The sequence below is a fragment of the Camelus bactrianus genome, chromosome 5 (genome assembly GCF_048773025.1).
Source record: "Camelus bactrianus isolate YW-2024 breed Bactrian camel chromosome 5, ASM4877302v1, whole genome shotgun sequence".
NCBI classification, from domain to species: Eukaryota; Metazoa; Chordata; class Mammalia; order Artiodactyla; family Camelidae; genus Camelus; species Camelus bactrianus.
In genome coordinates this window covers 61,937,416-61,953,579 of record NC_133543.1, presented here as the reverse complement: position 1 = coordinate 61,953,579, position 16,164 = coordinate 61,937,416, and the positions used below count along the sequence as shown (strand labels likewise).

Here is a 16,164-nt window from a genome sequence, read left to right as displayed (position 1 = left end):
GTTCCTTGTAAGAGAAAATAACCAGATTAAAAAAAAAATCTTTATAATATGTAGAGAGTAGAGAGTATTTACTACAGGCAAATCAGAGCTTAGAATCTAGTTCAAAACAGGGGTACTCAAAGTGTCCCAGGACCGCAGGATCAGCATCACTTGGGAACTTATTAGAAACGCAAATTCCCATGCCCTACCCTAGACCCATGATATTAGAAACACTGGGTGGGGCCCAACAGTCTGTGTTTTCAGAAGCCCTGCAGGGGATTCTGCTGCACATTATGACTTGAGAACCACTGCTCTAATGTTGATGTAGCTAACAGGTGGGAAGCTTTTACTGCATTGCTTAGAGATTGGAAAGGTGAGATCTTCCTAAAGCAGGACTTGAAGAATTACTAGGTGTGCAGAACAGCTCGGGTGGAGGCCATGAATCAGGAAGGTCTCCCAGCCTGGAGTATAAGGCTTTGCATTCTGTTCCTGGGCAGCAGAGCCAGAGGCTGACAAGCAGTGTGGCTGAGTTCAGACGGAGGAGACCCAGGCTTACAGAGAGCCTCATCTTTCACGTTCCCAGCTCCTTTCCGCCCAAGAAGAAACAATTGTTGGAATCGTGAAAAGAGCATGAATTCAGGTCCTACTTCTGACAGGCCCTTAGCCAGCTGTGAGAACTTTGGGGAATGACTTCATTCCTCTGAGCCTCAGTTTTTTCATCTTTGGAACTAATACCTCCTGCAAAGTGTGGTGTGGTTTGTGTGCCTCACACACGGTAGGTGCCCAATAGACACGGTTCTCCTGCTCCCCGGGTACTAGGGCTGATGCTCAGCTGGTACAGCACGAGACTGTCTGCAGTCACTCTGACTGGTCAGTGTCTGAGCTGCCCTAGTTATTAATTATTTCCCACGCCAGCCCTGCACATTTCCCTACAGGACAGATGTGGATCGTATTACAAACACAAACCTGGGGTAAGTTTAAAGTATATGTAAACAGATGAAAAATAATGTTAATTATTATGTTAAAATTTAAATTATAGACAAAACAAGATATTGCGATCAAACTTAAATTTTGGAAATACGGATAATTCACAGTGGTAACCTCTAGCAAGATCTTTTTTTCCCTTTATTTTAATCATTTTGTTTTAAAATTATATGTGTGGATATTGTGCTTTTATGTAAAGATCAGATTTAAGCTTCTGGAGGAAGTGATCATGTTTGCCTCATCTTTGTATTCTCAGGTAGCACCAACCACAGATCACCACACATAGTTGACACTTCAATTTTTTCTTTTGAAAAACACAAAGACACAGATTTAAGCATGGGTTTTTACATCTGATACTTGACCAAATTCTTCTCATATCTCATTTTTTTAATTTAATTTTTTATTGAAGTATAGACAGTATTTACAATGCTGTGTTAATTTCTGGTGTACAGCATAGTGATGCAGTTATACACACACACACATATATATATTCATTTTCATATGCAAGATCTTTTTTTTGGTATCTTCACAGGAACCCTTGTCAGGAAGTTAAATGGAATGCCACTGACCTTGGTGTCATGGGGCACTAAGAAGACTGAGTGGCTGTGATTGGATCTGGGTGTAGTTCCTAAGCAGCTGTTGATCTCAAAACCGACCCATAGTCTCAACCAGGTGCTAGGGGGATGCTATGCTGCAGCTCCCGGAGAGCCACGTGCCACGTGGTTCCTCTGAAGTGCCTTCATCCCTGGAAGAAACCCACTGGATAAGCCTTGGGGAGCCCTTCAAATTCTGGGAATCTGGTTTTCATAAGGTTTTTTTCAGCAAAGTAATGTTTGCATTTGCCACGTTGATAACTTTCTCAAATATAAAATCAACTGCATAAAACTCTTTGACTTTCATCCTTAGTTCTAAAATGTGAGCTCTGAAAGATCACTATAGCTATGCCCATCAAAGTATCATTTAAAAATTTCAATTCTCCAACCCCTTGTGTGTTACCTACAGATTATCTACTTCGAAATTTCTTCACCAGATAGGGGGAAATGTCTAAAGCAGTCAGATGTCTTTCATGTGGCCCAGACGCAGCTCTACACAAAGATCAGTGTTTTGTCAAAGGCTGATTAAATGAAATTGTGTAAAATAGAACGTTAAGAGAAACAAATGACCTACGACCTATTTCCTTGGGGGCACCAGGTTTCAGCCTTCCCTTGATTTTCTCTAAAGTGGGCCTTGTCTGAAAGCACTCAGTTTGGGGAGTATAACTCATCCACTAGTGGAAACTATGCCATACCTCATTCGTGTTACCTTCATGATTAAATAGCCTACTTTTCAAACTTGGCTATCATAATTTACTCAAATTGTATTTTACTTCTCTCTAAGACATGAATATTTTAATACTTAAAACATTGCATTCCAAGTTCCATCAGTCAACATTTCTCAAGTGATGGCTTCAAAAGAAATAGGAGATGAATTCTCTTCTTTAAAAAATACACGCTCTTCAGGAACACAGAGCACACTCAAATGAAATGAAGAAAATTTTTTGAAGCATAAATTGGCAAGTGCTAAAGAATAATTTGCAAAAATGAACAAGGTTCAATAGGAACTAACTAGAAAAATGAACAGAACCAGGCTTCTGGGAGGCAGTGAAATTTGTTTGGGGTTTTGAAAAAGACAAATCTGGATTAGAGAAAAGTTGTGAGGAGATGTGAGATAAAAGTAATGTTTGATTTTTGTGCAGGGGAAGGAAAACACACTTTATTTCGGATACTGGAACCATTACAACAACTGGCTCTTTTTTTTTCTCCTGCTGTTAAGATTTAAGGTGAACAGGAAAATATATTTCTCAAACAATCTATGATATCTACTCCTCACCTCTAATTTATTGAAAATCTCACCTACATTTTCTTTATGAGCCCCCTAATATTGGCTGCTATTAAATTTGTTTTTTTCTCCTAAATTTTACTTGCTAAATCATTTTTCATCTAATTCATTTATGTAATTTTTGGTTTTCTTTTCTTAAGTGACACCCAATACTTGTAGAACAGTTTATATTCTCACTTAAATGACTCCCTATCTACCATCTGTTGTTGTTTTTCTCCTAAGTGGAACAAACTTCCTTCTGAAAAAATTTACTGCAGTCACAAACGGCCGTTTATGGTCGTTTTAGAGATAAAATTCCATCAACTCAAGTTAGCACTGACATTTTCTAAGTGCTGTCAAGTCAGTGGTGGGGAATGGAAACCATCTCACCGGGTGCTCTAACTAAAGTGGAAGCCCTTTTCCTCTGCTTACTATTGACAATGAAAAATGGCTAGATTAAAGCAGCCAAATATTTCAGTGTTGCAGAGCAAAGGTGACTTCCTGTTTTGTTTTAGGGTTTGTTTCCTTCTCTTCTCAATGAAGGCTGTGTTTTCTGACATTCGGCAATCCCTTTGCTCAGTGATTTCCCATTGAAAGGGCAGGGTAGGAGGTCCTCTGCAGGTCATTCCATTTACAATGTGCCCTGAAAAGGGAGGAAGGGGGAGAGGGAGGGAAAGAGGCAGCTCATTAGCGGAAGGAGCCGACCGGGAGGGGATCTGTTTTCCATTTTCTTTTCTAGGTTGAATTCATTTGTATGGAAAGGGTTTTATTGTTATCATTATCATCATTATTATTACCAGTATGGTGTAATTTCCCTACACATTTCTCTCAAGTGCTAGGTGAAATTATTGGTGGGGAGAGTTAAGTAAGTGCCACTTTATTTTAGTGAGTTAAGTCAGAAGAAGAAGAAGAAAAAAAAGCCCAAGTGCTTAAAAGCAGTTCGTTTTCACTTTGAAGCTTAAAAAGCAAAGCTCTAAAGTTCTAAGGACAAAGGAAAAAAATTAAAGGTGAACAAACAAACAAACCACGCGTCTGGCTTCTGGTGTCTTATTTGTAATTATGTACAGGGTTTCTGCTCTTTTTATGAAAGGTGATTCCTCCCCCCCTCCCCCCACCACTTATTCAAAATGCAGACCTCTGTAGTCTGGAGCTCTGGTTTGATAAGGCTCCACCATCGCTGCAGGGCGTGAGTTTTCTGCAACTTGTACATTTTAAGTGACGTTGCTTAAGTCTTTCCCCCTCAGGCCTGACTGCAGAGCTGGTGATCACAGAGGTGAAGCTGTATTTTGCTTAAAGGAAACATCTCCAGGGAGCGAGGGGCTCAGGCGGATTCCCAGGTGGGGAACAGGGGACACTCCGTCGTCGAGGTTGGTGTGGGCTCTTCGGTGAGGGGCTGGGGCTTCTCCTTTGGAGCAGGGTCGGGGGGTGCGCCCCCTGTGTTGGGGGTGGGGAGGAGGTGCTCGTCTCGAGTCGGCTCTTTCTTGGGTAATCGCATCCTCACTGCTTCTCCAGGCTTCCCTCTCCTCCGCCTCCAACCCACAGACCTTCTCAGTCAGGATCCCCAGCTGCCTTCCTGGGAAAAGGAGCTGGCCCTGGAGGGCTGGGACTGCGCGGGGGCGGAGCTGCCTGGGGCCCGGAGGTAGGAAAGTGAAGAGCAGCGGGTCCGAGGCTCAGACCTCCCGTCGAGGCTCCTCCTGCCGGTCCCTCCTGCTAGCGGCGGGCGCGGCAGCAGCCGCAGCTCACACCAAAAACTGGATTTTTTGCTCAGCCTACAAGACTTGCAAACTCTTACTGCACCCTCCTCCCCCATTAGAAGTCTTTTCCCTCTGATCATCCCTCGTCCCCCCTACCCACCCCCGCCCTCCACCCCCTCAGCGTCCTCCTCACTTGGGAGTATTTCATGCTTTTCTTTTAGCACCTTTTTGTAACCCAGGGGACGTGACACCCCAGAGCTCCAACTACCTCAGCTGAATTCTACTTTTGTTTTTATGTCTCCCTCCCTTCCTCTTGTTTTCCTCTCATCTGGTTCATCTGAGAAGCCTGGTGCTTCTGCTAGAGAGAGCGAGGAATAAATAGATGCTGCGGCCCCAGAAGGCTTAGACGTCGGGAAGAGCAGCCAGAGCGGCAGGAGCGGCAGGGGCGGCGGCGGCTGGAGCTCGGCGAAGCTCGTGGGACCCCATTGGGGGAATTTGATCCAAGGAAGCTGTGAGATTGCCGGGGGAGGAGAAGCTCCTAGATTATTGTGTCTGTTTCCAGGGGAGAGGAGGAGACGGAGGAGCGAGCCTCTCGGCGTCCTCGGCACTGCTGCGCCCTGCCCCATCCTGCCGGGATCATGGCCTGCGGCAGCCCGGGAGCGATGCTGCTGCCGCGGGCTGGGCTGCTCGCCTTGGCTGCGCTCTGCCTGCTCCGCGTGCCCGGAGCCCGGGCGGCAGCCTGTGAGCCCGTCCGCATCCCCCTGTGCAAGTCCCTGCCCTGGAACATGACCAAGATGCCCAACCACCTGCACCACAGCACCCAGGCCAACGCCATCCTGGCCATCGAGCAGTTCGAAGGTCTGCTGGGCACCCAGTGCAGCCCAGATCTGCTCTTCTTCCTCTGTGCCATGTACGCGCCCATCTGCACCATTGACTTCCAGCACGAGCCTATCAAGCCCTGCAAGTCTGTGTGCGAGCGGGCCCGGCAGGGCTGTGAGCCCATCCTCATCAAGTACCGCCACTCTTGGCCGGAGAGCCTGGCCTGCGAGGAGCTGCCGGTTTACGACCGGGGCGTGTGCATCTCGCCCGAAGCCATCGTCACTGCCGACGGAGCTGGTGAGTCCTGACACTGCCCGACCTCTCCCCTTGCCTTCCAGCCACTCCTTGAAGTCCTGTTACTCACCTTTACTCTCTGATGCTGTCTTTCATTAAGGGAGGATCACCTCGCTTAATCTCTGTCTTAATTACTCTGTCGAGCCTCATGCCTTTTTCCTCTCACCTCATCACCCTTTCAGATGTACGCACTTTTCCAATAGGCGATCTGTCTTTCTAAAACACTCCGTTCATTCCACTCCCATTGCACGACTCAACACTTACCCCTTCACTTCCACTCTTTCCATGTCCAAGTAACCACATCTTGTATAGTGATGCTCTTTTCTTACTTTCTTCATCTGTTTATAATTGAGCTTTCTTGCCTGATTCTCTTGCATTCTGTCATCAGTTTTCTGTATCTTCAGTGTTTAACTGATTGTCAAGATTGTATGGTGAATGTGCTGTACACCAGAAGTTGACACATTGTAACTGACTATACTTCAATGAAGAAAAAAAAGATTGTATGGTGAAAACAGACAACTGAAGCACCATTTTCTTCCAATCATTAAAAATGCCGAGATAACTTCAGTAACCTTACTTCAACCCACAGATGTTAGTCGTATGTGTTTACTCAACATCCAATTTGAGCAATTGCCTTCACCTTAAATTTCCCCCTCCTTTCAATGAGATAAATTGTTCTTCCATTCCAGACTGAAATAGCTGTGAAACATTGCTATGCACTACTAATTAGCTTCTGTGACTTGCTCTAGACTCAGAGCTGGCAGGGTGAAATTGCTGGGCTCTTTTCACATTCCCACATGACTTCAAGTCATTTTGTAAATGACGTATGGATGAAAGGAGTTATATTTAAGGCGTGGTATCATCATACACTCATGTAATGTTATATTTACTTTCACCCTTTATCCCCCTCTTATGCTCTTCAAATAATTTGTCTTTAATACCTTATTTTATGCCCTTTTCTGTGTGTGCATCAACCGCAGATTCATTTCAATCTCTCCCTATTGTAAAGCTTTATTGCAGTTCTACATTAAATGGAACCCATTACAAGTTGTTTTCTCACTGGTGTTTAGTCTAATTAGGACAGTCATAACTCTTAAGACTCCAACTAAACAGTTCATTATGCTCCATTTAATTCTAACTCAATATCATTCCTACCAATTAACCCCAAACTTGAATTTCACCCTTCCTTTTTACTTTAAAAATAAACCCAATCTTTCATGGTTGATCCTCTTTCTTTGGATCCTCCTCAGATCATCTCTGTTCTTAGGTGTGATCTCTTGAGACCTCCCTCTCTGTTCATTTCTTGGGCATCAATTGCCTCTTAAGTTGCTCAGCCTAAGCCCATGTCCTTAGTCCTTCTAGGTAATAGTTTTTGGTGGTCAGGGAATTGATTTGGAAAAGTTGCTTAACATACAGTGAGTGGGGAGGGGAAGAGTGCTTGTACAAATAGCTGCAAAACCAAACTGAACAAAAAGATTTCAGGAGCTTTTGATGGTTACCTGACTTAGTTTATCATTTTGACTATACCCATTGTCACCTTGATTTTCATGAAGAAACAAACTGGTTGCATCAAATAATCAAAAAGAAATGTATTTCTTATTAATCTTTGGGCTAAAAGAGTACTCTTAAGCTTTTGTACTCACTAACCGTCACAGGCTGGGCAGACGCTGGGATAGCTCAGTCCATTGCTGCCCTGGTCTGCCAGGCACTTAGAATCAGTTAAATCCTGGCACTTCTCTCAGGCCAAGGGCTAGGAATGAGGTGGCTATGGTTCACACTGAAATACATTCTCCCCTTGTTCTGAAACCTCTCTTAGAGATAATGGACTTCAAATGAGAGAGGTTTGGCAAGATTAATGGCTCTCGAAAGCCATGGTCAATATGGATGGAAAGCAGTTTCCTTAAGTGTCCCTGAGTTACCTATCATCGTGGACCAAATGTAGAACAATTGCCTCATTGAAGCACTCAAATAGGACGTGCATGGAAACAATTTGTCAATTCATGGGACCTGATTGCTGAGCTGCGTTAAAATGCCATAATATGCTTTGCTGACAACATCCTTGCTAGAAAAATAAGTAGGGGTAGGTGGCAGTTGGAACCATATTTTAGTGATAGTCTCCCCCCTTCCCCCTCTTAATCATAACCCTCAGTGTGAACCAGAGACTCTGGTGGCAGGAGGGAGCTGAAGGGGAGGTGGGGAAGGCAAATTGAAGGGTGGATTCTAGCCTGAAGGGTGCCCTGGCTTCCAAGGCCAGCTTGCTGAAAATTACATTCTCTATCCAGGGTCAAACTGTCAGGCACCTGGAATTACTTAGGAACTACCACATGTGGCCAGTTTAATTTACGATGCAATGTGCTCCTTGGTTCAGTGGGATATGATAGTTCATTAAGCTGGGTTTTTTCCCTCTTCCTTTAGGTATAAAGAGTCCTTATGTCTTATGCCTAGAATCCAGCAGAATATAAAAATGAGGTTTCCCTGAGTAAAATGAAACCACCTTTTACATTCCTCCAATGTCAAGAGGATTTTTCAGATCCTACCATTCACACAGATCTGTTCCCTCGTGGTACATTATGACTCCACCAACAAGTTTAGGACATTTTTACAAAGCAAAATCTTATTGAAATGGGGTATTGCTTTGAACTACTGTTTGCTTTTAAATATTAAGGGCAAGCATATTTTCATAAAGAAAGATCATATCTTCCTGACCATTATGAATAAATTTACATTACATTTATCTTTCCACAGTTTATATTTTACTATAGAGTTGTGGCCACACATACAACTTCCTTATCTGCTTTATTGGAGAATTCAGTTCAATTTAGTCATTCTGCTGGTTAATTATGACATTTAGTGAAATCTTTAATATTGTATGGTGAGTAAAGTGCTTGGAGTGGGGCAGACCAGGTGTTGAATCTTGACTCTACCTTGTATCAACTGTTACTGTGGGGGAATTATATAACCTCTCCAGTTGAAAGGTTTCTAATTTGTAACTGGGGACAATACCACCTACGTCCCAAGGGCACACTGATGATGAAATTAAACAGCATCTGTAGTGTCTGGTACATAGTAGTAAGTCCTTCACAAATTGCTGACATTGCTCTTGTTATTTCACTGTTATTATCATTGTTATTCAAATTGATTTCTTTTTTGTTTTGTTTTCTTTGAACAAACATGGTCTTTTGGTAAATGCAGATACAGCCTAGAACTTGTATCAGTTCAGCTCTGGGAAACAAGCTTCACACACTGAGAACTAACTGGAAAAGCAGATCTCATTTCTTCTGAATACATATTTAATATGTATTTAAAATACTTAATATTTCATTTTGCACAGATCAGCCTGGATCTCAGGTTCAAGAACAAATCCCTTTGGGAGCAATAGGAAGGGAAGAATGAGTCTGATGAATGTCTATTAATTACAAATAGTTTATCTCAGAAATGTAGACATGGAGAATGTAAGAAAATTTATGGTATGATATTTAACAGCTATTTCTACAGCCCCTGTGGTTTGCCATGCCAGGGGCTTTATAATCATTCCTCAGTCATTGCTGGGTTTTGTTGTCATCCCAGCTTTTGCTGCACACATTTCTCCCAGCCTTTTCTCACTGGGCTGCGCTGCGCCAACTTTCACATGCATGGACTGCTGTTTAATCATTTCTCCACTTTCTGGGAACAGGCAGCCTTTTCTTTAGCCTAGATCTACAAATATTTGAGAGGCCAAATACCAAGAAGGAAGAATTATTTAGTGTGATATGAAGAGGAAAGTGGAACGGAAAGGAGAAATGGAAATTTTTAATTAAAACTAGAGAGAAAACATGATTCTAAAGATCCTTCATGGTGTAAAATATTGAAAGGCACTCTGGAAGGGGTAGGGGAGTATATCCCAGAATGTGATTGAATTCCATTTATAGCTAATGCAATTATCAGTGGTAATGGAATCTTACATAGTCTCCAAATCTGATTTTAATAGTTCATTTTTTATCTTGTTCCCACAAAATTCCAAATAGTTATTTGCTATAAATAACAAAATTGATGACGTTATATCTGTTCCTTCTCTTCCTACTAGGTGTATTGAAAGAGACCAACAACCACCATATACATACTTAGTTTTGAATGATTAAGAATTGGCTATATGCCCCCAGTTTAAAGAAAATTAGTTTTAGAGTTATAGGTCCTTGTTTGGGATCCCAGAGTGGCCATTAATGGTGTACTTTGAGCAAGTCATTTGACATTAACATTGGGATTGTGAAGAACAAAAGAAATATTCATGTGAAGTGAATGACAAATGGTAAAGCAACAGCAACATGATGACAGGACATGTCATTCTCAGGACAGGAATCATCAGCAGCCACAGAATAAGAACTAACGACGCATAATATGTTCCAGATGCTGTTCTGTGTAATGCATATTGATTTTTTAACTCTCATAATAACTACATGGTTGGTACTAGTATTATCTGCAGAAAGGGAAGCTGAGGCATATAGTGAAGTTAATTAAGTGAACCAAGTTCATAAAGCTATTAATAGACGATTCATACCGGAACCTGTTCTAAGCTATGCTCCCTCTTCTACGAAGAACTAAGTGATTCTAATTTTATAGCATATCTGTGTCTTTTGACCATCAGATTGCAGTTAAAGGAACAAGTTTTTTTCATTATATTTCAAAAGCCCATTTATACAGGGCTTAAGAGAATAAGGGGAAGCCCTGGAGAAAGGATTCCAAGACATAAGAGCTAAGTGCTTCCCTGGGCTTCTGAGACAGTAGAGAACATGCATTCCAGATTCTCCTGGCTAACCATTTGCCCCTCCGTCTCACCAGACCCCAGAGTGAACGCATCACTTCCTTACCTTCCTATGCCTATTCCAGTATTCTCTAGGTTGTTCAGAGGCACCACCGCATCCATATTCCAGGCCTGGGACTCAGACTTTCTTCCACCCTTTTCTTTACCCTCCACATTCAGTAGGTAACAAGTGCCATTAGATCCACTCTGAAGCCAATTCCCTTCCCTTCTTCTCTAACGCTACTTTCTTTCTTTGGGCCTCACCATTTCCTACATGGATTATGGAGACAGAATGATAATTGGCTTGCTTACCTCCAGTGTTACCCCTCCACATTCCAATGGGGCGATCTTTCTGAAGCACAAATCTGTTGTTTACAATCCTTTGGTATCTGCCTCTAGCCTTCATGATCTCATGCCTTCCTGCCTTTCTAGTTTTCTCCCCCTCCGCTTACAGCGCTCTGTTGAGCCCCACCGGAAGACGGTCAGGTCCCTTGATGAGAGCTGTGCTTTCTCACCCCCATGCCTTTGCTCTTCTCTATTTGGAAAACCCTCCCTTCCTCCTTTAGAACAGCTCCTTTAGAACTCTTCTGGAAACCTCTATGACTCCGACCTGAAATCCTTGGGCCATAAGACCTACTAATAATACCTACTATTTTAATTTAGGATAATTTTGTTAGGATTCCTAAATTTAACTTTCTGGAACCTTTTTTGGAATTATTTATGATCAGAAAACTTTGGTTTTCTCTCTTATAATTCTGACAGTTGATGTCTAAGCACTTTAAAAAGTGTAGAAATGTTTTCCTCTGAATAAGAATAAAAAAAGAAAACCAATCTCCTAGGTTCAGCTAATGCAAAGAGGTTTTCTTTTTCCAAGCGAAGGATTGTATTTTTCATTTTTATTTCAACCTTTCGACATTAAACAATTATTTTAAATGTGGATCGATATGATTTTTTAATTTACAGAGAGATCATTTTTATATAAATCATATGCAGAGTATCACATGATTACTAGGCTTTTTCAGGAATAGAAAAACTATTGGCATATTACTTTAATATTTGGATATATTTATGATGAGTAAAGTCTTTGAATAGAAAAAGCAGTTAAATTCACATTATCTGACCTTAATGGAACCAAACATTTTAGAATCACATATTTGTTGTCTGCTTATCTATTTTTTATTTGGTGACTGCTATCTTTCCTAGGATATAGCTATTAAAATACCAGGTGATGATTACTAAGCCAGGGAAAGTAATTCATTAATTGTAATTTTGGGTGCTATTGTTCTAAAATGGTATTACCCTCCTTGTTTAATTTATTCATGATGTGACCTATGAAGAAAAAGGACAGAGGAAGAATGTTATTTTCTATTTGGATAAACAGAGGCATTAAACTCGTTTGACATAAAGTGTTAATACACATGTAAAGCTCTCATGTAAGAGTACTGAGTTGAAGCGTCAGGAAGAATCTATAATTGGATACAGCATGGTGCTTTGCTAGGTGCTCAGTGTTATTCCTAAGAGGGTACTTTCTTAACTAGAGCCCAGAAAGACTTTATATAATTACCATTTTCATTACCATTTATCATTTTACCATTTTCTGGGATTAGGGGATCATGAAAAGAGTCAATGGCAATTTCCAGTTATTACTATGTCTGTTAATTGCACTGGCTTGAGTATCCCTGGATGGTAGGCTTCCTTTCTGCTAGTCTGCAGTTAACAAAGAGCACAAGAATGCTCTCTGCATGTTTTCCTTAAGCACTAAGAATTAAAATGTATGCCAGAAAAGTGTGATACATCTGTCTGTTGAAGAGCTGTAATTTAGTTCTTTGAGTCATCAAGAAACAGATGCTGGGTGAGTACTGAACATGAGCATGGGCTTTATTGTTAGAGGGCGCTCATAATTCACAAGTTCTGTGAAACTCAGAAACTTTGTTTACTAAATCCTGAAATAGTATGCACAGTTGATGAGGATTCAAAAAAGGACGTTAAGGTTTAATGACATGAGAGAATACATCGTGTCCTTATTTGACCTACAAATGGTAGAGTGCCAGCCTCACAACACTGGTAAGAATCAATTTCCTTGAGACATCAGGGTTCTTTCCCAAATCAGCCTGTGACTGAATTAGATTTTAATATGGGAGTTCTTGAAGTGATAAGGAGTATGTTATGATTCTCACTTTATTCCATCACCCACTTTCAGATTTTCCTATGGATTCCAGTAATGGAAACTGTAGAGGGGCGAGCAGTGGTGAGTACATCACTAACTTCCTGGTTTTCATTTGTGGTCAGATTAGACTTTGATGTCACCTAGGTACTCAGATCTTATCTGGGGAAGTTTGTGTCATACATTTTTAAAGTAAACTTATAAAAGGACTTCTTTATTTGTATTTTATTTAAAAAGTTAACATGGTAAAATTTGATCTTTTCTTTCGGCATGTAGTTCTATAAATTTTAACACATGTATAGTTTTGTGTAACCACCACTACAATCAGAATACAGGACAGTTCCATTACCTCAAAAAAAAAAAAAAAAAAAAAGCAAACCCTCCCTCATGGTATCTTCTTATCATTACAAGCTTCTCCCACTCTTAACCACTACAATCACTGATCTGCTCTTCATTGCTATGGTTCTGTCTTTTTGAGATTGTCATATATATGGAATGACAGTGTGTAACCTTTGGATATTGGCTTCTTTCACTCAGCAAAATGCCTTTAAGATTCATCCAAGTTTTTGCATGTGTCAATAGTCATTCCTTTTTGTTGCTGAATATTTTATTACTTGGATGTATTACCATTTGTTTATCTATTTATGTCTTGAATGATATTTGGGTTATTTCCAGTTTTTGGCAATCATAGATAGAGCTATTATAAACATTTGTGTAGAGGTTTTTGTATAAACATAAGTTTTCATTTCTCTAGGGTAAAATCTAGGTATAGTACTACTGGGTTAAATGGTAAGGATATATTTAACTTTATTTAAAAAAAACTGCCCAGCTTTTTCTAAAATGGCTGTTCAATTTTGCATTAGCAATATTTAAGAGTTCCAGTTGCTCTGCATCCTTTCTCCCACCTGGTTTTGTTTTTGTTTTTTTTTTTTTAAATTAGCCATTTTTAATAGGTGTGTAGTGATGTCCTATCATGGTTTTAATTTGTATTTTCCTAATGGTTAATGATATTGAACATCTTCTCATGGGCTTATTTGACATCCGTTTATATTCTTTTTCTTGAAGTGTCTGTTCAAGTCTTTTGCCCATTTTAAATTGGACTATGTTCATACAATTGAGTTTTGACAATTCTTTATAAATTCTGGATTTAAAGACCCATCTTGTAGTTTTACTGATTTTTCTGTTTTTCTGTTTTCATTTTTATTGATTGCTGCTCGTTAGTATTTCCTTCTTACTCCTTGCTTTGGATTTATTTTGCTGCTGTTTTTATTTTATTTTATTTTCTAGTTTCTTAAGGTAAAAACTTAAATTACGGTTTGAAACTTTTCTTCTTTCTAATATAATAATTTAATGCTATGACTATCCATCTAAGAATGGCTTTAGTTGCATCTTACAAACTTTGATAGGTTTTATTTTGATTTTTCTTTGGTTCAAAATATTTTATCATTTCTGTTGAGACTACTTCTGTGATTCATGCATTATTTAGTATCATCCTGTTAAATTTGCTGCTGTTTGGAGGTTTTCCTGTTCTCTTTGTGTTATTAATTTTTGTTCTAATTTCATTATGGTTAGAGAATATATTCTATATGACTTTAATTCTTTTAAATGTATTAAGATTTATTATAGTATGACCCAGGGTATGATCTATCTTGATGAATGTTTCATGAGCATTTAGAAAATATCTATTTTGGTGTTGTTGAATAGAATATTCTTTAAATGTCAATTAGATTTGTTGAGTGACACTTTTGCTTAGTTCCTTTATGTTCTTGATGGTTTTCTATCTACTAGATCTATCGACCACTGTGAGAGAAGTGTTTAAGTCTAAATATCATGGACTTTTCTGTATCTCTCTTCAGCTGTCAGTTTTGTTCCATGCAGTCAAAGGTGGTATTACTTGGTGTATACACTTTTAATATTTTTATGTCTATTGGTGAACTGACCCTTTTATGATGTAATGTTCCTATTTATCTCTGGTAATTTTCTCTGCTCTAAAGTCTATTTTGTTTGACATTAATATAACCACTCCAGTTTTCTTTTGAGTAGTGTTTGCAAGGTGTATCTTTTTCTATCTTTTTACTTTTAACATATTTATATCATTATGTTTTAAATACATTTCTTCTAGACATCATATAGTTGTTTTTTCTTGTTGGTTGATTTTGTCCTTTCTGTCAATCTTTGTCTTTTGATTAGTATGTTTAGACAATTTACATCTATTGTAATTATTGTAAGTTTGTGTTTAGAGCCACCCTTTTATTATTTGTTCTGTTTTTTTCTTTCTTTTTTCATTTCTGTTTCCTGTATTCTAGCTTTTTCTTGGGTTATGTGAATGCATCTCTCTCTCTCACTCATCATCATGTGTGTACACACACAGACACACTCATGTATGTGTCTGTGTGATATATAAATGTTCCCATGAGATAATGTTGTATTTTCTCTTTCAACCATTAATGTTTCTTTCAAATATCAAATATGTTTTAAACAACTCAAGAGGAAATAAATAGCCTACTGCATTTATACAGATGTTTGTAATTTCTGTTGTTCTTCCTTCTTTCCTGATGTTCTAGGCTTCCTTCTGGTATCATTTCCCTTGTGTCTGAAGACCTTCCTTTATACTTCTTTTAGAGAAGTTATGGTGGCAACATTCTGTGATATAATTCCTGGGACTTCTGTATCAGGGGCCAAGTGGTGGAGGACGAAGCAGTGGAGGTTTCCCCCAATACCCTGATACCATGTGTCATCCAATCAGAAAGGAAGGTTCTCCTCCATCAGCATTGTAGGCTTCTGAGGACTTCCCCTGCAGCAGCCAGTGGTGCCATCTCTGGCCCAGGATTGCTTCAGAGATGGGATTGAAGAAAATGGAGTATTAGGAGACCCTTTTCCCACTTCCTGAATTGGAACTAGAGGGCTTTTCCTAGAGTGCTCGTGTCTACATGATGTCTGCTTCCAGGCTGTGTTGAAACCAGTCTGGGAGGTATAAGAGGTGGAGAGAATGACAAACCCACTACCAGTTTGATGGTACTGGGCTTCTTTCTCAGACTTCCTGCTACTATTTACTTTTTAGGGTCCATAAGTAGCTGCTTCATGCATTCTGTTTTATAACTGTGTTCAGTGGGAGAGATGAGATGGAGTTTATTTACTCCAGCTCTTTTTTTGGGGGGAGGGTGTTCTTACTTATTTAGTTAGTTAGTTTTAGTGGAAGTACTGCGGATTGAACCCAGGACCTTGTGCATGCTAGGCACACACTCTGCCACTGAACTATGCCCTCCCTCTATTTACTCCAGGTTTACATAAGATAAACCCTTAAATGAAGTATAGCATATGTGCAGAGAAGGCACAAATCATAAGCATGCAGCCTAGTAGTATTTTCATAAAGTACACACTCTTTTGTAATCATTGTACAGATCAAGATAGATACCATTACCCACATGCCAGAAGCTTCCCTGTGCCTCTTCCAAATTACTACTTTTACCCTTCTTCCCAAAGGTAACCACTAGCAGAAATTTTAACAGCATGGATTAATTTTACCTGATTTTGAACTTCTATGTATGGAATCCTACTATATATGGTTTATGTGTGGCTTCCTTTGTTCTTCATTA

General features: G+C 39.9%; 1 protein-coding gene across 2 annotated transcripts in view; it reads left to right on the top strand.

The window, feature by feature from the left end:
• Nucleotides 1-4,002: 4,002 nt before the first annotated feature.
• FRZB (frizzled related protein) overlaps nucleotides 4,003-16,164 on the top strand; it is a 31,986-nt gene continuing 19,824 nt past the window's right edge. Inside the window, exons 1-3 of one of the 2 annotated variants that reach the window (XM_010960006.2) lie at nucleotides 4,003-4,157; nucleotides 4,860-5,630; nucleotides 12,605-12,652. In XM_010960006.2, the coding sequence (XP_010958308.1) occupies nucleotides 5,153-5,630; nucleotides 12,605-12,652 (526 nt within the window). In that variant the 5' untranslated portion in view covers nucleotides 4,003-4,157; nucleotides 4,860-5,152. Of the gene's footprint in view, nucleotides 4,188-4,859; nucleotides 5,631-12,604; nucleotides 12,653-16,164 lie in introns of both variants that reach the window. The other variant, XM_045520419.2, reaches the window with a different exon arrangement.